The sequence below is a fragment of the Oncorhynchus clarkii genome, chromosome 20 (assembly GCF_045791955.1).
Source record: "Oncorhynchus clarkii lewisi isolate Uvic-CL-2024 chromosome 20, UVic_Ocla_1.0, whole genome shotgun sequence".
Lineage (NCBI taxonomy): Eukaryota > Metazoa > Chordata > Actinopteri > Salmoniformes > Salmonidae > Oncorhynchus > Oncorhynchus clarkii.
In genome coordinates this window covers 61488573-61509425 of record NC_092166.1, presented here as the reverse complement: position 1 = coordinate 61509425, position 20853 = coordinate 61488573, and the positions used below count along the sequence as shown (strand labels likewise).

The 20853-nt window shown below is 47.0% G+C and overlaps 1 protein-coding gene across 3 annotated transcripts in view; it reads left to right on the top strand.

The window, feature by feature from the left end:
• LOC139376642 (integrin beta-4-like) overlaps nt 1-20853 on the top strand; it is a 29631-nt gene that overhangs the window by 4901 nt on the left and 3877 nt on the right. For 2 of the 3 annotated variants that reach the window (XM_071119455.1, XM_071119456.1), the window contains exons 2-34: nt 1680-1765; nt 1990-2072; nt 2162-2257; nt 2538-2742; nt 2845-2941; nt 3157-3328; nt 3613-3876; nt 4122-4211; nt 4349-4471; nt 5347-5514; nt 5786-5862; nt 7293-7498; nt 7805-7908; nt 9999-10353; nt 10721-10827; nt 10931-10964; nt 11100-11294; nt 11518-11621; nt 11736-11794; nt 11920-12092; nt 12206-12385; nt 12587-12735; nt 12869-13076; nt 14575-14892; nt 15034-15203; nt 15502-15682; nt 15919-16056; nt 16197-16379; nt 16806-16934; nt 18796-18987; nt 19286-19459; nt 19995-20117; nt 20511-20660. In XM_071119455.1, the coding sequence (XP_070975556.1) occupies nt 1680-1765; nt 1990-2072; nt 2162-2257; nt 2538-2742; nt 2845-2941; nt 3157-3328; nt 3613-3876; nt 4122-4211; nt 4349-4471; nt 5347-5514; nt 5786-5862; nt 7293-7498; nt 7805-7908; nt 9999-10353; nt 10721-10827; nt 10931-10964; nt 11100-11294; nt 11518-11621; nt 11736-11794; nt 11920-12092; nt 12206-12385; nt 12587-12735; nt 12869-13076; nt 14575-14892; nt 15034-15203; nt 15502-15682; nt 15919-16056; nt 16197-16379; nt 16806-16934; nt 18796-18987; nt 19286-19459; nt 19995-20117; nt 20511-20660 (5093 nt within the window). The remainder of the gene's footprint in view (nt 1-1679; nt 1766-1989; nt 2073-2161; nt 2258-2537; nt 2743-2844; nt 2942-3156; nt 3329-3612; nt 3877-4121; nt 4212-4348; nt 4472-5346; nt 5515-5785; nt 5863-7292; nt 7499-7804; nt 7909-9998; nt 10354-10720; nt 10828-10930; nt 10965-11099; nt 11295-11517; nt 11622-11735; nt 11795-11919; nt 12093-12205; nt 12386-12586; nt 12736-12868; nt 13077-14574; nt 14893-15033; nt 15204-15501; nt 15683-15918; nt 16057-16196; nt 16380-16805; nt 16935-18795; nt 18988-19285; nt 19460-19994; nt 20118-20510; nt 20661-20853) is intronic. The other variant, XM_071119457.1, reaches the window with a different exon arrangement.

Here is a 20853-nt window from a genome sequence, read left to right as displayed (position 1 = left end):
CACAACTTTATTGTTTTTTTCCCCTCAAACTCTTAGCACTTTTAACTGTCTCCATGAGAAAGTCTCTTCAACTTTAGACATTGTTCTTCTTTGATGTGGCTGTGTTTACCAGTAGTTAACGGACAATCTTTGTGGACCTTGCATTCCTCCTCACAGTGAAGATATCATTGGTCCTGTTTTTCTCTCTTAGCCTACTCAACCTGGTCAGTGATAAATGTGACCGGTAATACCGGAAACCCACACACACACACACACACACGCACGTGCACACACACACCTGTAGGCAGCTCAAGTTCACGATAAGGTGCTACACTACAGTAAGTGCCATGTCCTGTGTTTTCCTGCTCTGTTTTTGTGATGGTTGGGTCAGTTTCTCGCCTTGGGGTGAAATTCCTGTTCGGTGAGTCAATGGTCAAAACAGTGGGTGAGGTGGGGGTGGGGGGATTTGGATCATAAAACCCTCTTTCTCCTCTGATTCAATTACAAGCACATTCTGTCAGCATTCACTTCAAATGTAAGATTCCCTGTGGAGAAAATCTGTGTGGTTTCCCATGTCTATGATTGCTGTCTACTACTGTATAAGACTGCAGCTCCTTTCACATAACGTTTACATCCAACAATGTCTCTCCTGCTGTCTGGAAGAACATTCCCCTGGAATATCTCACACAGTTCCACTTCAGCGCTTCCCCGTTGCAATTCATTTCACCATGCCTGCCCCAACTCGTTTTCACAAGCTGATTCTCCCACTGTCTGAAGTTTGGCTGTGGAGGATCTGTCTTTAGTTTGGCATATGGATAACATAAAAGGGATTTGTGTGCTGCAGTCAGGGTATGGCAGGATATAGCTGGCTCTGTCTGGATAGAGGGTGAAATTGCCTTTAGTTTCCATCTGTTTGATGTGCTAGGGATGTTTTTTTCGTTCGACGTTACATCTGCTTATTAAAGGGACAATCCGTATTTTAGTATTTTTTTCATTAGTCCACTGTTTAGACAATCAATTTTTTTTAAATGAAATGCACAGTGACACTTTGCTTCTTGAAAGTCCAATATCTTGAAAACTTGACTGCTGACATGTAAAAAGTGTATCAGTAGTGGACTAATGAAAACAATACCAAATATCGTTTTTTTGAGTGGATTTTCCCTTTAAGGAGTGTTCAGTGTGGAAGTTAGTTGATCATGCAGATAGGCTGAGCACAGATCCTTCTCTGAATGTGTGGATGGCTCACAGTGTCTCTCTGTTCTGTAGAAGTGTAAGGTCTCTGCGGTAAGCCCACAGAGAGACCTGAGCCAACCAGGGCCAGATGGTTTGGGTTACACCATAATATTTCTGTAGAGGAATAACCAGATACTGAGGTCACTGGAGGAATATGCAATACAGGAGGCAGATAATGCAACACAGGAGGCAATGCTGGAGGCTGAAAGTCAACTTTCTTTAATTGATGAGGCTCTTCGAGTCAACTTGATGATACTCTTACCTGACCTCTCCAAGTAGAAGTTGCTTTAGGCACATATCTAGGATCGCCTTAACCTCTCCAAAGGAGTGAAAACGCAAAACTGACCTTCCATCAGTGTCAAGTAGCAAATTTAACCGAGAGTACTCCTACCTCACCAGGTCAGTGTAGTCTAGCCCGTGGGGAAAGTTGAAAGGTCATAAACTGTGTGTGTGTGTGTGTGTTGCAGGAGGGAGATGGGGAGATGGACATTAAATCTCTTGGTGGGGGTTGTACTTCTTGCTGTCCTCACAGCCAGTTGCTACGCTGAAAAAGGTGAGAATTATTGAATCAAGTGATTGTTACTGTGTGTCTCGTATTACTACAGTATTGACTCTTTCTTTGGCTATTTTAATATGTCGATAGACCCCGTCTTGTTTATGCAGTTGAGCAATAGGTTGAGTCATCTCTAACTGAAAATCAAATCATATTTTTCATTGGAATTCTACTGATGCTAAATGTCAACACAGATATTCCTGCTATGCTTCTCTGTCCAATAGTGAATCACTGTCTGGCTACGAGGGCTAGCACCTGTTCAGAATGTATTCAGTCAGGGAAGGGCTGTGCCTACTGTCCAGATGAGGTGAGAAGAAACCACTACTCAAGTTGCCCACAGACAACGCTTACCCGCTACAAATATTTAGTGTGACCCATGTTTGTGTTTGCGTACAGATCTTTGATGGTCCCCGCTGCGACCTTCATGACAACATCATAAGCCGCGGCTGTAATAGCGCGGTGACAGCCAAAAGCAGTATGTCGATGGAAAGAGTAAGTATCACAATGACACAGTCTGCAGCCGAACGATGAATGTGCAAGGTGTGCTCACAAGCAAGGTGTGCTCACAAGCAAAGGTGTACTCACAAGCAAGGTGTGCTCACGAGCAAAGGTGTACTCACAAGCAAGGTGTGCTCACAAGCGAAGGTGTACTCACAAGCAAGGTGTGCTTTTTGCTGAGGTTGGAGACACTTCTCTTTGTCCCCCATGTTACATACCTGATATGACACACCCCTCCCTCCCTCCCTCCCTCCCTCCCTCCCTCCCGCTATAGAACGAGCAGATCAACATGCTGTTGAAGCAGTCCCAGGTAGCTCCTCAGGAGATGTCTATGACTCTGCTGCCAGGGGAGGAGAGGGAGATTGAGATGGAGGTGTTTGAACCAGCTAAAGGACCTCTGGACCTCTACATTCTTATGGACTTCTCCAACTCCATGGAGGACGACCTGGACAACCTCAAGAGAATGGGTGCTGAGCTGGGTAAGTTCCAGGTGAACGATGAGTCTGATTGTTACCCCATTGACCTCAGTGTTGTAGTACTGGAGTAGTCTGTGGTACTGATGTGTTCTGTTCCCCATACAGCTGCGTTGGTAGGGAAGCTGTCTGATGATTACACCATCGGGTTCGGCAAGTTTGTGGACAAAGTGGTGGAGCCCCAGACAGACATGAGACCATCCAAGTAAGAAAACTATTTTGATCCTCTCTACACAGCCACACATCCAGATACAGATACACACATAGACCCAAAAGTAAACATTACGACGGTACCAAAATATCTGCATTTATACACTACTCATACTCATGGCCCGTCCTTCTATCTATTTTGCTCCCTCCCTCCCCCCTCTCCCTCCCCTTTCCTCCTCTTCCTCTCCCTCCCTCCCTGCCTCACTCCAGACTTGCCAAGCCTTGGCCCAACAGCGACCCTCCCTTCTCGTTCCGTCATGTGATCACTCTGACCCCTGACCTGCGGTCCTTCACCGAGAAGCTGCAGAAGGAGAGGATCTCAGGGAACCTGGACGCTCCAGAGGGGGGCTTCGACGCCATACTGCAGGCTGCAGTCTGCGGGGTAGGACTATAGAGTTAGATTTACTAAGACGGATATTACCATTCAATGTCTTGTGGTTAGGGGACACAGGCGACCATCTTTGCTGTCCCGTCTGGGATGTTTAATTAGTTGAAGCTTGCTGTTTGATTGGTTAACTGTCGTGCACCGCTCTGTGTGACTCTTTAAGAGCCTCCTTACACGTGTATAGAACTCTCTCTTTACCCCTTTTCTTCTCCGTCTCCCCTTTTTCCAACTGTATCTCTCGCCCTCTTTCCTTCTGTCTCTTTCCTCTTCCTCCCCTCCAGGAAAAGATCGGCTGGCGTAGCCATGCCACCCACCTCCTGGTCTTCTCCACCGAGTCGGCCTTCCACTACGAGGCAGACGGTGCCAACGTGCTGGCGGGCATCATGCCACGCAACGATGAGCAGTGCCACCTGGACCCCGAGGGGAAATACACAGAGGACACCAGGCAGGACTACCCCTCTGTGCCCACCCTGGTCCGCCTGCTGGGCAAACACAACATTATCCCCATCTTCGCCATCACAAACCACTCCTTTACCTATTATCAGGTAAGAACTCGGAAGAGTCACTGCTTACCTTACTATCCCTGACCCTAACCCTGAACCTTACTCTAACCCTACAAACAGAGCATCATGCCTATTTTCATCATCACCAGTCAATCATACTTACTGTAATGGGGGTTTGGCCACTGAGTTTAGCCACTGTCTGTTCTGGGAGGCCTGAAATACCTCTTAACTCATCTGTAGCAGATAAAACATATCTTATTCATGTTTTGTGGGTTCTCCCTGTGTAGAAGCTTTATGAGTATTTCCCCATCGCTGAGTTGGGTCTGCTACAGGAAGACTCTGCTAACATCCTCAATATCCTGGAGAAAGCCTTTGAGGTGAGAATGGGCTTGTTTTACAGGTGTGGCAAATTGAACACATTACTTCAATTTGATTCTACTTGATGCATCCCCTAAGGGCTATTACGTAAGGCATTGCCAGATGTCCTAATCATGCTCTCTGTCCGTCCTCTCAGAATATCCGCTCTAAGATCAGCATCCGTGCTGAGGACAGGCCTAAAGCTATAGAAGCTCAGGTCCTATCGTACAGTGGCAGTGTTGCGCAGGCTGGAACCTTCAAAGTCAAGCCTGGACAAATAGTAAGAAACACTTAGATGTCGCATGCACACACACACACAGTCTTGTACAACTAACCTTGAGGGGATACACAATTCTGTCCCATTTCAAAATCCTATTTTCCCTATTCCCTATTTTCCCTAACCCTGAAACTGACCCTAGCTCCTAACCCTAAACCTAATTCTAACCCTTACGATAATTCTAACCTTAACCCTAAACCCCCTAGAAATAGCATTTGACCTTGTGGGGACCAAAAAAATTTCCCCAGTTAGTCAAATGTTTGTTATTTTGCTATTCTTGTGGGGACTTCTGGTCCAAACAAGTATAGTTCAACACACACGTGCGCGCACGCGCACACACACACACACACACACACACACACACACACACACACACACACACACAGCTAACATGACACAATGTTAAAATTATGACAATATTTGTATACAAACCCTGTATTGCTGATCCTATGTACTGGCCAAGGAGAGGCTTTGAGCCACAGAAGCAGTCCTCCATAGGAATGAATGGAATTCTACAGTATTTCAATTAAATGTTTCAATACCAAAATGTATTTAAGTATTTTGGGTTGTAGTGGGGACAGTAACATTAAAACTTTCAACATATTATACTTTAAGGACATTTTTTATTTTAATTGTTTCCTTTTATTTTGGGGGGTTTAGCTGATATAATATCATTCAAAAGGATGCATTTAGGTGTCTTTAATATAATAAATATGGCATTAATAAATGCATTTCTTTATCTTCCAAAATATTTTTACAATGGTGTGGGTGCCAAGATGGAGGCGCGGTGGCTTCAAAAACAGCACCCCCTGTCAGTCATCTATTGTGTATATATAAATCATTTACACACACACACTAACCCATTCTGTGTTTTCCAGGGGAAGTTTAAGGTGCGTGTCAAGGCCAGTGAGATGGTTGGAGAGCAACATGTGTGCAGTCTGGAGCAGGGTGACAAAAAGGGGAAGATGAGAGTCAAACCGACAACCTTCAGCACGGCTCTAAACATCAACGCCGAAGTGCTCTGTAAAACCTGCGACTGTGAGAAGGTATGAAGACAGACCGACACATATGAGCACAAAGACACACACACACACACACACGCACACACACACACACACACACACACACACACACACACACACACACACACACACACACACACACACACACACACACACACACACACACACACACACACACACACACACACACACACACACACACACACACACACACCACACACGCACACGCACACACACACACACACACACGGGTTTTGGTTTCTAACTGTCTTCTTCCTCTCTCCGCTTCCTAAAGACCCCCACTAAAAATGCAGTGCGGTGTACAGGCCACGGGGACCTGGTCTGTGGGAAGTGCCGGTGCTACGGTGGCTGGTGAGACAAACACAACTGGATGTACTTTCTCTCTCATATGCTATATCCTCCTGAGATCTGGGGGGGGGATTTGTTAAATTATTGGGAGCTTATACATAAGTGTGCGCCTCTCTTTGTATTTATAGTGTTTGAGGCGATAGAAACATGTTACCAAGAAATTGTTAGTTGTCTTTTATTGTAAGGGAAAGATTGTCGTCTGTGGTGGTCATTTAGACTGAAATGTGAATAAATGAACATTACAGGGAATGGGGACAGTAGGTGAAAAACATAGTTGTGGCATCTGGGTGTCCACTACAGAGGACAATTCTTGATAAGGTTTTATTTAGCTCTTATTTAATGTGGGGGGAAAAGTACACAGTCCTGACAACTCACTTGACTACTCCTGAGATATTCACTTACTGGAAACAGTTTGAATATCAAACCCACAAAAATTGTAATTAGTAATTACACACACACACACTTCTTTTCAAATTTCCATAAAATGTGCTGACGTTGTCACGGTCACACCCTCCACACCTGTGATATCATTGAAAAGCCCAGAATGTCCTCTCAATGGGTCAACATGACTTAAAACAGTGGCTTGTGTGGCCTCAGAGATACGGACCGAGAACTGATGCCCACGAGAGAGGGCAAAAATGAGGTGCTGGGTCTCAGGAGGATATAATAATAAATCAAATCAAATCAAATGTATTTATATAGCCCTTCGTACATCAGCTGATATCTCAAAGTGCTGTACAGAAACCCAGCTTAAAACCCCAAACAGCAAGCAATGCAGGTGTAGAAGCACGGTGGCTAGGAAAAACTCCCTAGAAAGGCCAAAACCTAGGAAGAAACCTAGAGAGGAACCAGGCTATGTGGGGTGGCCAGTCCTCTTCTGGCTGTGCCGGGTGGAGATTATAACAGAACATGGCCAAGATGTTCAAATGTTCATAAATGACCAGCATGGTCAAATAATAATAGGGCAGAACAGTTGAAACTGGAGCAGCTGCACGGCCAGGTGGACTGGGGACAGCAAGGAGTCATCATGTCAGGTAGTCCTGGGGCATGGTCCAAGGGCTCAGGTCCTCCGAGAGAGAGAAAGAAAGAGAGAAGGAGAGAATTAGATATCACTTAGATTCACACAGGACACCGAATAGGACAGGAGAAGTACTCCAGATATAACAAACTGACCCCAGCCCACCCCAATAATAATTGATAGTGCTTCTCCAGTGCTCAAAGCGCTTTACATTATAAGATGGGAAACTCACTCCTACCACCGCTCATGTATAGCAACCCAGGGTGATGCACGGCAGAACGCTCACCACACTTCAGTATCATGTGGCAGAGCTGAGGAGTGATATAGCCCATTAGGAATCAATTACACTTGGACAGAAGAAAGGCAGAACATGACTGTTAAAGACCATCTTTCTCCCCGTGGTGTGTGTCCCCAGGCTGGGACCTTTCTGTAACTGCTCAACCAGTGCGTCGCCGGTCGCGGGTAGTTCCTGTCTGGGTCCTGAAGTGGGGGAGCCGTGTTCTGGCCGAGGAGATTGCCTGTGTGGAACGTGTGTGTGTTACAACACCGACCAGTACGAGGGACCCCTCTGTCAGTTTGACAAGTCCCAGTGTCAAAGATACGGAGGCTTCCTCTGCAACGGTGAGTGTGTGGCCGTCATCATTGTCTCAGATAGCGAGCTTGAGGCACCGCGTTGCGTTAGAATAATGGGGCTGTCGTAAGACGTGTAGATCTTTGTCATACAGTTTGTGTTCCCTAAACTCCACAAAATCTGAGTCTTTGTGAGAGTGTGAAGCACTTGAAGTAGATTCTAACCATTTCTGTGTGTGTGTGTGTGTGTGTGTGTGTGTGTGTGTGTGTGTGTGTGTGTGTGTGTGTGTGTGTGTGTGTGTGTGTGTGTGTGTGTGTGTGTGTGTGTGTGTGTGTGTGTGTGTGTGTGTGTGTTAGACCGTGGTCGTTGCTTCATGGGTCAGTGTGCGTGTGCAGAGGGCTGGGAGGGACCGGCCTGTGAGTGTCCCATGAGCAACCAGACCTGTCTGGACACTAAAGGGGTGAGCGCTACATCATCTCTCTCTCTCCCTCTCTCTCTCTCTTTGTCTCTGTTTCTCTCTCTCTCTCTCTCTCTCTCTCTCGCTCTCTCTCTCTCTCTATCTCTCTTTGTCTCTGTTTCTCTCTCTCTCTTTGTCTCGGTCTCTCTCTCTATCTCTCTTTGTCTCTGTTTCTCTCTCTCTTTGTCTCTGTTTCTCTCTGTTTCTCTCTCTCTCTCTCTCTCTCTCTCTCTCTCTCTCTCGCTCTCTCTCTCTCTCTATCTCTCTTTGTCTCTGTTTCTCTCTCTCTCTCTTTGTCTCTGTTTCTCTCTGTTTCTCTCTCTCTCTTTGTCTCTGTTTCTCTCTCTCTCTCTTTGTCTCTGTTTCTCTCTGTTTCTCTCTCTCTCTTTGTCTCTGTTTCTCCCTCTCTCTCTCTTTGTCTCTGTTTCTCTCTGTTTCTCTCTCTCTCTCTTTGTCTCTGTTTCTCTCCCTCTTTTTATCTGTGTCTCTTTGTCTCTCTTTGTCTGTTTCTCTCTCTCCAATTCAATTCAAAGTGATTTATTGGCATGGGAAACATGTTTACATTGCCAAAGAAAGTGAAAAAACAATAAACAAAAGTGAGAAGACACAAAACAACATTAACCAAAAACAATTAGAAATGATTAGTAAACATTGCACTCAACAAAGTTTCAAAAAGATAAAGACATTTCAAGTGTCAGCTTATGTACAGTGTTTTAGCAAGGTGCAAATCATTGTGGAACGAATAGTGGGGAAAGATAAATAAACATACAAATATTGGCGGTATTTACAAATATTTTCTCATGGCAACAGGCCACAAATCTTGCTGTTGTGATATTTCGCCGAACGGATATGGGAGTTTAGCAATGTTGGATTTGTTTTCTTTTTTTTTTTTTTTTGAATTTTACCCCTTTTTCTCCCCAATTTCGTAGTATCCAATTGTTGTAGTAGCTACTATCTTGTCTCATCGCTACAACTCCCGTACGGGCTCGGGAGAGACGAAGGTTGAAAGTCATGCGTCCTCCGATACACAACCAACCAAGCCGCTGCTTCTTTAACACAGCGCACATCCAACCCGGAAGCCAGCCGCACCAATGCGCCGGAGGAAACACCGTGCACCTGGCCACCTTGGCTAGCGTACACTGCGCCCAGCCCGCCACAGGAGTCGCTGGTGCGCGATGAGACAAGGACACCCCTACCGACCAAGCCCTCCCTAACCCGGGCGACGCTAGGCCAATTGTGCGTCGCCCCACGGACCTCCCGGTCGCGGCCGGTTACGACAGAGCCTGGGCGCGAACCCAGGACTCTGATGGCACAGCTGGCGCTGCAGTACAGCGCCCTTAACCACTGCGCCACCCGGGAGGCCCCGGATTTGTTTTCTAATTCTTTGTGGGTGTATGATCTGTGGGAAATATCTGTCTCTAATGGAGTCATACATTTGCCAGGAGGTTAGGAAGAAGTGCAGCTCAGGTCTGACTATGGCGACCTCTCAATAGCAAGGCTATACTGACTATGGCGACCTCTCAATAGCAAGGCTATACTGACTATGGCGACCTCTCAATAGCAAGGCTATACTCAACTGAGTCTGTACATAGTCAAAGATTGTCTTCATTTTGGGTCAGTCAAAGTGTTAAGGTATTCTGCCACTGTGTACTCTCTGTTTAGGGCCAGATAGCATTCCAATTTGCTCAGTGTTTTGGTTGATTCTTTCCAGTGTGTCAAATAGTTATATTTTTGTGTTGCTGGCCTGGGGCTATGTGAGGTCTGTTTGTGAACAGAGCCATAGAACCAACTAGTTGAGGGGACTTCTCTGGGTTGATCTCTCTGTAGGTGAGGGCTTTGAGGTGGAATGTGTGGGCATCGCTTAATTTTAGGTGGTTGTGGAACTTAACAGCTCCGTTCTAGAGGGGATAGTCCTATTTCTGCTCTGCAGAACATTGTTTGGGGTTTTGCGTTGTACACAAAATATATTTTAGCTAAATTCTGCATGCAGAGTCTCATTTGGGTGTTTGTCCCATTTTGTGAACCCTCCCTCCCTCCAGATTGCGACAATATGTTTCTTGAATGATCTAACCCCCCCCCCCTCCCTCTCTCAGGGTGTCTGTAACGGGCGTGGTGTGTGTAAATGCGGTCGCTGTGAGTGCCAGGACTCTGGCCTGGCCATGACCCCCACCTGCGAGGCTAACTTCCAGGCCCAGCTGGGGATGTGTGAGGACAAGAGGAGCTGTGTCCAGTGTCAGGCCTGGAAGACCGGAGAGAAGAAGGACAGCGACCAGTGTGACCAGTGCCAGTTCAAAGTGGTCATGGTGGACGAGCTCAAGGAAAATAAAGAGGTGATTGAGGCGTGTAGTTTCCGTGACGAGGATGACGACTGTACGTACCACTACACCGTGGACTACCCTGAGGACCAGACTGACAAGGAACTGGAAGTCCAAGTGCTTAAAAAGAAAGGTGAGGCATGATCAGCGTTCATATATGGGTGACAGGTGGCCTAGCGGTTAGAGTGTTGGCCCAGTAACCGAAAGGTCGCTGATGTGCCCAGGGTCGCTGTTGATAATGGCAGAAAATGGCTACCCCACACTCTGAGGGTGTCTCAGAGAGAGTGGGATATGCAACAAAAAAAAACATTTCCAATTCACACAAGGACAGACATAGGCACCCGCCTAATTATTATAGCCCTTATACATTCGTTTATATGACGCTAATACAACCACGGGGGTTCCCTGGTTTGTTCTGGAAGTGCTCAGCATCTTTGGGACTTGCACCCTGGTTGTGATGCTGATGTTATGGTTGATGTGGTGGTGGTCCGTCCCCTTAGACTGTCCCCCTGCTGGCTTCCTGTGGCTGATCCCTCTCATCATGTTCCTCATGCTACTGCTGGGTCTACTGCTGCTCTGCTGCTGGAAGTACTGCGCCTGCTGCAAGGTACTGTCCCGTCACAACCATAACACACCCAACCATGGCCTTGCCACACTCTGAAGGAAATAATCCCTCTTTGCCTCCCTCCCTCGTTCTCTTTCTCTCTCAGGCATGTCTTGCTCTGCTGCCATGCTGTGGAAGAGGTGAGTTCCTCGAGCCGTATCACTTTTATGAACCTTTTAATATCCTTCTGTGCGCATATTACTGGATCTGTACCATGTTTCCAGGCAGTATTGTAACGTGTGATTGAACATGTGTTTTCCTATGTGTGTCTGTAGGCCGTATGGTTGGCTTTAAGGAGGACCAGTACATGCTCCGCCAATCCCTGCTCACCTCTGACCACCTGGACACGCCCCTAGTGAGGACCGGCCCGCCCAAGAGCACCGACGTGGTTCGCTGGAAGATCACCGACAATGTGCACCGATCGCCCAATCACCCGCTGGCGCAGGTCCAGCCCAACCCCAAAGAGACCAGTGAGTGTGAAGTGTTCCGAATTCCATCTCTCCCATTGGTTGGAGTTATCACTAGAACTTCCTGGTTTACATGATCATGATTCTGAGTGATGAAACATGAGCCCTAATCCACCTCTCTTCTCCCCTTCTACTCGTCCTAATTTGCCTCTCATCCTCCTCTTCCTCTCCTCCCACTCTCTTTCTTTCTCCTCCCCTCTTTCCTCCTCTCTTCCTCCATCTATAGTCCAGTTCCCTCTGTCCCTGCGTCTGAACAGGTTGTTCACAGAAAGTCTGTCTCACCCCGACGCCAGAGACACGGAGATGCTGCGCAGGGAGGTTGATGACAACGTGAGTGTGTTTGTGTGAGTGTGAGCAAGCTGGGTGTTAATATACAGTATTGTATGACCATCCTTGTGACAGTGGATTGCCTGTGTATACTTTATGTGTGTCCTCTCTGTTTAGCTGAATGAAGTGTACAAGCATGTTCCTGGAGCCCAGAAGGTTCAGAATACCAAATTTAGGTGAGACACTTATATCAGGATGACTTTCAATCCCTCTTGAATTTATTACAATGTAAGTCATTTTTGTGCACGTCGTCTAAATCGTATTTCCTCATGTCATTACTGATATTCTGGTTGTGTTTCAGATTACAGAGAAATGCTGGTAAAAGAAAAGACCACACAATTGTAGACACAGTCGTGTCCGCTCCTCGCTCCAGCTACCCCGACATTGTCAAACTGACTGAGAGAAACGTCCAGTCTGGAAACTTCCAAGATCTCAAAGTGGTGCCGGGCTACTACACAGTGGCCACAGACAGAGGTGTGTGTTTGTGTCTGTGTGTATGTCTGTGTGTATGTCTCTGTGTATGTCTGTGTGTTGGGAGTTTATTAACTGTCTCTCCATCTCGCTCTCTCTCTCTCTTCTCTCTGCAGAGGCGGCTGGTGCCGTGGAGTTCCAGGAGGGGGTGGAGACGGTGGATGTGCGCGTGCCGCTCTTCATCAAGGAAGATGACGATGATAAGAAGCAGCTGCAGGTGGAGGCGGTGGACGTTCCTCTGGGCATCGCTGAGATAGGGAAACGCTTCGTCAACATCACCATCATCAAAGAACACGGTGAGAGCCAATCAGAGGAGCCTTATCTAATCCCTGACCTCCATACTCTTACACACACATGATTCTTCAAAACCATATAGCATTACAAAACACTTTCTTACTATTTATTTCCAGTGAATATGTGTATATTTCTCTTTTATTTTGTGTTCTTCCCCTGACCTTATTTAGCTCATAATTGTGTGTCTTTCCTCTCCTCTCCAGCCAAGAGTATTATGTCGTTCCTCCAGCCTTCCTACACCTACAGCCGACAGGACAGAGTGGCTAACATCCCCATTAGCAGAGAGATCATAGAGGACGGACACACACAGGTCACCTACCGCACCCGAGACCTCACCGCCAAGGACAAGAAGGTAACACACGCGCGCGCACACACACACACACACACACACACACACACACTAAAAGACAGCAATATCACACCTTTCATTAGTCTAAGTGACTGTTTCTTTTTCCAATCCTAACTACTCTTTCCTCTCTCGCCAGGACTATGTGACAGTGGATGGGGAACTGTCCTACGGGCCAGGGGAGACCCAGCAGACTGTCCCTGTGCGTCTATTGGAGCTGGGAGAGGGAGACGGTCTGCTGAAGGACACACAGGTCAAACAATTTGTCATGGACCTCAGTAACCCAAGACAGGGAGCCAAGCTGGGACGCTACCCCAGAACCACCGTCACCATCACTGACCAACCAGGTGAGGTTATATACTACTGTCACTATCACTGACCAACCAGGTGAGAGGTTATATACTACTGTCACTATCACTGACCAACCAGGTGAGGTTTTATACTACTGTCACTATCACTGACCAACCAGGAGCGAGGTTATATACTACTGTCACTATCACTGACCAACCAGGTGAGGTTATATACTACTGTCACTATCACTGACCAACCAGGTGAGAGGTTATATACTACTGTCACTATCACTGACCAACCAGGTAAAAGGTTATATACTACTGTCACTATCACTGACCAACCAGGTGAGGTTATATACTACTGTCACTATCACTGACCAACCAGTTAAGAGGTTATATACTACTGTCACTATCACTGACCAACCAGGTGAGAGGTTATATACTACTGTCACTATCACTGACCAACCAGGTGAGGTTATATACTACTGTCACTATCACTGATCAACCAGTTAAGAGGTTATATACTACTGTCACTATCACTGACCAACCAGGAGTGAGGTTATATAATACTGTCACTATAACTGACCAACCAGGTGAGAGGTTATATACTACTGTCACTATCACTGACCAACCAGGTGAGGTTATATACTACTGCCACTATCACTGACCAACCAGGAGCGAGGTTATATACTACTGTCACTATCACTGACCAACCAGGTGAGGTTATATACTACTGTCACTATCACTGACCAACCAGGTGAGAGGTTATATACTACTGTCACTATCACTGACCAACCAGGTGAGAGGTTATATACTACTGTCACTATCACTGACCAACCAGTTAAGAGGTTATATACTACTGTCACTATCACTGACCAACCAGGTGAGGTTTTATACTACTGTCACTATCACTGACCAACCAGGTGAGGTTACAGTGCTTTGCGAAAGTATTCGGCCCCCTTGAACTTTGCGACCTTTTGCCACATTTCAGGCTTCAAACATAAAGATATAAAACTGTATTTTTTTGTGAAGAATCAACAACAAGTGGGACACAATCATGAAGTGGAACAACATTTATTGGATATTTCAAACTTTTATAACAAATCAAAAACTGAAAAATTGGGCGTGCAAAATTATTATATCTTTATGTTTGAAGCCTGAAATGTGGCAAAAGGTCGCAAAGTTCAAGGGGGCCGAATACTTTCGCAAGGCACTGTATATACCACTGTCACTATCACTGACCAACCAGGTGAGAGGTTATATACTACTGTCACTATCACTGACCAACCAGGTGGTCCAGGGTGTATCACATAGCATGAAAAAATAAAGAAAGATACCTGTATATTATTTTGATCATTTCAAAAGTTTTAATATAACAGTGTTTCTTTGGATCTTCGTCAGTTCACAGGATAGCGTCGCACAACAGGTCCCGGACATTATTATCTTGGGTGTTGAGAGCATGGGTAACAGCCTCATTTGAGGTTAGAAAGGCAGCCATAACTTCCTCCTCTGTAAGATGGCCATAACACACTTCCTCTCTCGTTGCTTCCCTCAGAGCCCAGTGTGATGATGTTTATGAAGAGCACCCAGAACTTCTCCACAGCTGACCCAACCTACTCCATCCCCGTGGTCCGCACACGCAACCAGGAGGGGCCCGCCACCGTCCACTGGAAGACCCGCAATGCCAAGCGCTTCGAGCTGTCCGGTCCCCTCAAGTTTTCTCCCGGGGAGACTGAGAAGAACATCGTGATCGACCCACGCCCTCACCCTGGACCGGTCAAACCAGAAATGTTCCAGCTGGAGTTGTTTGACCCCAGTACGAACGCTGCGGTCGGGGAGAGGAAGACGACAATGGTCACGATTACTGATGGAGGTAATACACACAGAAACAGACACTGAAACACACACACACACACAAACACACACACACAAACACACACACATACAGTATGGGGTATCTATAAGGAATCTGATGCATGAGATGTGCATCACTAAAATAAGTTAATTCCCTCAGCATTACCAGAGATTGCCCAGAAGCAGCAGCAGGGTAAGGACTTCATCAACCGGACAGCCATGTCTCCTGGTGGTCGTCTCTTCTCTCCCACCAACGTCAAGGCTAAAGCCACTGGCCCACGAAACATCCGTCTCAACTGGGACCCCTTAGGAAGCCCCCTGGGCTACAAGGTAAGGACCCCCCCCCTCAAGATCTAATCCCTTGGACTGCGAGGTGCTGAGAGGAACTGTCATACTTAACTTACCTTGACTTAAACCCTTTTACCCCGTGAGGAGCATAGTTCATCAACAGAGGAACTCATTAGATTCGCCCCCTTGACCCACCTGCCAATTTTTGCTGTTGGAAACTAGGAGATTATTTTCCAGTGTAATTTTGGAGTATACAAACAAACGTTGGAAGAGTGTTCATTCCAACCAGTGTTTCACCTGTGTTTTCTACATCTTCTGTTTCCCTCTCCCTGGTCACCAGGTGAAGTATTGGATCTATGGGGACCCTGAGACTGATGGCCAGGTGATAGATGTGAAGACCACCCACGCTGAGCTGACCAACCTGTACCCCTTCTGTGACTACGAGATGAAGGTGTGTGGCTACAACGCCCTGGGAAACGGAAACTACAGCGACATGGTGCCCTGTCAGACCCTGGAGGACGGTGAGTGAGCACACTTCCTGTTCCTGTCAAATATGGACTACATTTATTGTCTTTCACAAATAACACTTCTAGGATTGTGGACAGTTTTTTTTCTTTCTTGTTGAATATTGTTGGGTTGACACAGGATGTAAGCTCAACGATTGTGTCGATGGTTTTCCCCTCTTTCCTACCTTGTGATAAATGTTTCCTCCTTTCTTTCTTTCCTCCCCTCATCCCTCTCTCCTCTCCTCCTCCAGTCCCCAGTGAGCCCGGTCGTCTTGCGTTCAACGTCATCAGTCCAACTGTCACTCAGGTCAGCTGGGCGGAGCCTGCCGAGACCAACGGTGTCATCACCAACTACGAGGTCCTCTACACACCCATCAATGACAACACAAGTGAGTGACCAATCAAATCGAAGAATCACCGAATGCCTCTTAATGCTTGTGCTTCTAAGACATTCTGACGCGTACATATTAGAACTCAATCATTTAATGGGATCTCTGTGTTCTCCTCTCCCTCGTCCTTCCCCCTGTAGAGCCGATGGGTGTAGCTAAGAAGGTTAAGATAGACAACCCTAAGAAGAGGATGTTGCTAATTGAGAACCTGCAGTCAGCCCAGACCTACTGCTATAAGGTCCGGGCTAAGAACAGCGTTGGCTGGGGTCCATTCAGAGAGGCAACCATCAACCTGGCCTCACAGCCCGTCAGACCCATGTCCAGTGAGTTCCTCTAAGTGTTGCTGTTTTGTGGAAAATAAATCCTCAAATGAACCAATGAAAACCAACTGTTGCTGCAGCCCTCAAGGACCGGAATTGTGCTGTCTCCTACTATAGGATACTATATTGAATTGTGCTGTCTCCTACTATAGGATACTATATTGAATTGTGCTGTCTCCTACTATAGGATACTATATTGAATTGTGCTGTCTCCTACTATAGGATACTATATTGAATTGTGCTGTCTCCTACTATAGGATACTATATTGAATTGTGCTGTCTCCTACTATAGGATACTATATTGAATTGTGCTGTCTCCTACTATAGGATACTATATTGAATTGTGCTGTCTCCTACTATAGGACACTATATTGAATTTAATACTTTTAGCATGACCATAGTTTGAGTCTCCTCCCTCTCTCCCTGCAGTCCCTATCATCCCAGACATCCCAATAGTGGACGCGGAGGCGGGGGATGAGTACGACGGCTACCTGATGTACAGCAGCGAGGTCTTGAGGTCGCCAACAGGCTCCAAGAGACCCAGCGTCTCAGACGAAGGTGGGTGCCCACAGATTACGCCACCTTAGCTGGCTCTCGGGAGCCTGTCTCTCCGCAGCCTACCTTCAGTGGCGTACTGTGTGTTGTGGTTCTGTAGTGTGTTTTCAGTGGATCCCATGAAGAATAGCTGTTGCTAAGTAACCGCTACTTAGATGTATACATATTGGGTAGTAGCCCCCTCATTAAGCCAGTGAGCTTCACTGCTCTGTGAAACCAAGTGAATGCAGACTGGATAGGACAGGACTGTTATAGATGGGTTCCATGCAAAGAAAGATCTGTCGATCCATCTTCTGTCGTCCAGTCCTCTGCTCACTGAAGGAGAGAAAGAAAATAAATGAAAACAGAAAAGGTCTTACAGTGTCATGGTCAAGGGGCTTACAAAAATGAGGGCCTCCTCCACCCTTCTCTCTCTCTTTTTGCACTCTTTCTTCCTTCTCTTTCTGCCTCTTTCTTCATTCTTTCTCTTTATTTGTTTCGTCCCCCCCCCCTCTCCCTTTCTCTCTCTGAGGTGTCTTTTAAGAAACTGACGTTTATTTTACATCTCATGAGATCATCAGAATATTTTCTTCTTCATGGCTTTGGGTTCTATCATGCCAGTCTTCATACCAGTCTTTATTTTCTTCTTCATGGCTTTGGGTTCTATCATGCCAGTCTTCATACCAGTCTTTATTTTCTTCTTTATGGCTTTTTTCCCCATGCCAGTCAAACCTTTCCTACCATTGATCCAAACTGCAAAGAAATCTGTGATTGCTGAAAGCCTCCAGACATCTGTAGTTGTAGATATCACCGAAGCTACATTACATGCTGCCTCCTCCTCTTCCTCCTCCCTCCTTCACTCCTTCCATCGCTCGCCATTTCACCAATCACCAAGCTTCACAAAAACAACAACTGCCATGCAAACTATCAATCCAGACCATCACCCACCCACCCACCCTGCTTGCTTCTCCCCTCCATAACAAGGCTTTATCAAGTTGGTGGGTTCCAAGCTGGACCTGCGTTCGGTGTCCTGGAAGAGGCATGTGGATGTGATCCCCTACCGCCTCAGCACAGACACAGACACCAGCACTGACGAGACTCCCCGGCCCAGTCGAGCACAGACCCCATCCCTGAAAGGTGAAGACCACCTACCTGGAGTGCTAGACAGCCAGACAAGACAGACAGATAGACAGAAATATAGCATGCCAGCTACTGTGCATGGCAGCCACCAACCTCCAAAGCAGCTGCAGTGCCCCCTTATCATCTCCTCTCTGGCTACACAAAATATGCACGATCGGGGATCCTTTAAGATGAGCCTGAGTCTTCAGATCGCTAATCATCAGCATGCGCCTTTCCTCACGTCTGCCATCTGCCCTGAAACTGCCACCTGGTTCTACTCTTATCCCTACCCCTGCTGCACCTCGCGACCTTCCACCCCACAGAGGGTTCCAGGCATCAACTGCCCCGCCTCCAGTTGATGATCGTGGACAGGCTTTTCCAGGTGCCTGTTTGTCTCCTCTGTCTGTCCTTTTTACACCTCTGTGGAGAGAGACCCTGGAAAGGAGGCAGCTTTTAAAGCTTGTGTAAAGTCTTCTCATGGGTGTGAAGGTGGTGATTGCAAAAATATGTCCCTGTGTGCCGTCTGAGGTTGTAAGGTGGCCATTTCTCTTGCAGTTCGTTGTGATTTGTTGCTATCGATGCACTTGAATCAATTGTTTTGGTTCCAAAATGTTTGGTTTGGGTTATGTTGGGTTCCAGAATGTTTGGTTTGGGCTATGTTGGGTTCCAGAATGTTTGGTTTGGGTTACGTTGGGTTCCAGAATGTTATTGATGTTCTTTATGTTCTCCTCTCACTTCTCCGTCTCTCCTCATCTTTGTCTGTCAGACCAAATGAACGGCAGGTGGGAACAAAACTTCCTGTTCCCCGGGGGAAATAATTCCATGTCGCGCAGTGCCAATATGTCGTCTTCCAGCTACAGCCAGCTGTCTCCCATGTCCACCCTCAGCTCCAACCACAGAGGAGGGGCCGGAGGTTCCATGACTACGGAGTCCTCCACAACATACCTCTCTGGACAAGGTACGGATGGATGCAGATTCTTTCTTACAATGTGTCAGCTTTTGAATCTTCCTGTTGATTTACAATGGTATGAAAGTGACAAGAAATTCCAGCTGGCTTGTCTTCACCAGAACAGTAGCTACACTTTACAGAGTTCAGCAAACTTGGGAGATTTCGAGTTTCAATGGGCAACGTGTTGACACCGAAAGTTCGAAAGGCATTGCACTCAGAAGGCATGCCAGAATTCCACGGTTCTGTATCCATGTCTCTGGTGGTTCATCATAATTCTACTCCGGTCTTTTCTTCTCCTCTCCTACAGGAGGGAACTCGCTCTCCCGCACTCAGGTGATCGGGGGCGGGACGCGCACAGAGAATGTTGTCATGAGGAAGCGGTCAGAGAACCGAGGTTACTATGAGTATGACGACAACATCCGAGATTCCATCGTCATAGGAGACCTGTCCAGTGGATTGTCGGGATACACAGACGGCAAAAGTAAGATTCGTTGAAGTTGAGGCGTATTTGAAGCATAAAGAGCCGATCATTTACGATCCACACTGACACAGGTCCCAGGTCACAGGCATATTTCACCGAGCCACTGAGACGAGGTCTTTGACTACGAGGCTTTTGCTTAGGAAAATGCCACTGCATAGTATTTAGATATTTCTGTCCTCTGCTATTGAACGCTGGGAGAAGCTTATCTGTTTGCCTGTAGCAGTCGGGGCTATACATCTCAGATATACACATCATCTGCAACAGGTTTACTGAGGAGATGCATGAGGCGGATGGCTTGGATGTCAGTTATCAATTATTGGGGCTGGTGGCTGTACAGGGCTATGCAGGAGCTATGGTGACTGTCGCTCTCCCCTTTTCTATCTTCTGTCGTTCTCTTTCCTTCGATCCTCTCCCCTCCCTTGCCTCTTTCTCTCCCCTCCCTGTGCTCCTTCTCCCACTCCTTCACTTCCCTCCCTCTCCTGTCCTCCTTCTTTTGTCCATTTGCTCCCTTTTTTCTTGCTCCCTGCGTTCTCAGGTACTTATGGCTTCAGCCCCACTCAGACACAGTACAGCTACAGTATGTCTCAGGTCTTGCGGGGCAGGACCCAGTCTGAGGATGTCAACGATGCGCTACTGAATCTGGACAGGGTGCTCCAGGGTGAGTCCGTCTGCCGGCAGCACACACACAGAGCTGTCCTCTCTCACACCACTGGGACAATAGCAGGGCTTAAAGCTACACTGTGGGTTCATAGTAGGACTTACCACGCCCATTGCTGGTTTGAGAGGAAGGCTTGGTGTCGCTAAAGCTGTTTTTTGCTGTGATATGTTTGGTTTAGGGAAGGTTCTCTCTTTCTTTCTCCCTCTCTCTCTCTCTTTAGTTCTCTCTCCATTGAGCTCACTCCCCGCTCCCTAATCCAATCTTACCTATTAACTGTCAATGTAACCCCTGTAATTTACTTGACTCCACTTAACCCCTAACCCCTGACCCCTCTTTCTCCCCCCATCTCTCTCTGTCTGTCTCTATCTCACTGACCTCTCTCTCTCCCGTCAGACTCTCGTTTGGCCTCTGGGGTCCCTGACACCCCCACCAGGTTGGTGTTCTCTGCCCTGGGCCCCACGGCCCTGAAGGTCAGCTGGCAGGAGCCCCACTGTGACAGGGATGTGCTGGGGTACTGTGTTCTCTACCAGCTACTCAATGGAGGTATGGACCCATGACTGATTTGTGTCACATTGTAAACACATGGTGTTTTGTTGATGTGCGGAAGAAGAATGTTGTTTTTCACTTGTGAACATAGTTCTCGGGTTTTTATTGACTAGGATTTGAAGAAATGTGTTTTTAACAGTTTCCTTAGCCCTGTCAACTTATTTAGATCTCAAAAACTTGTCCCAGCATA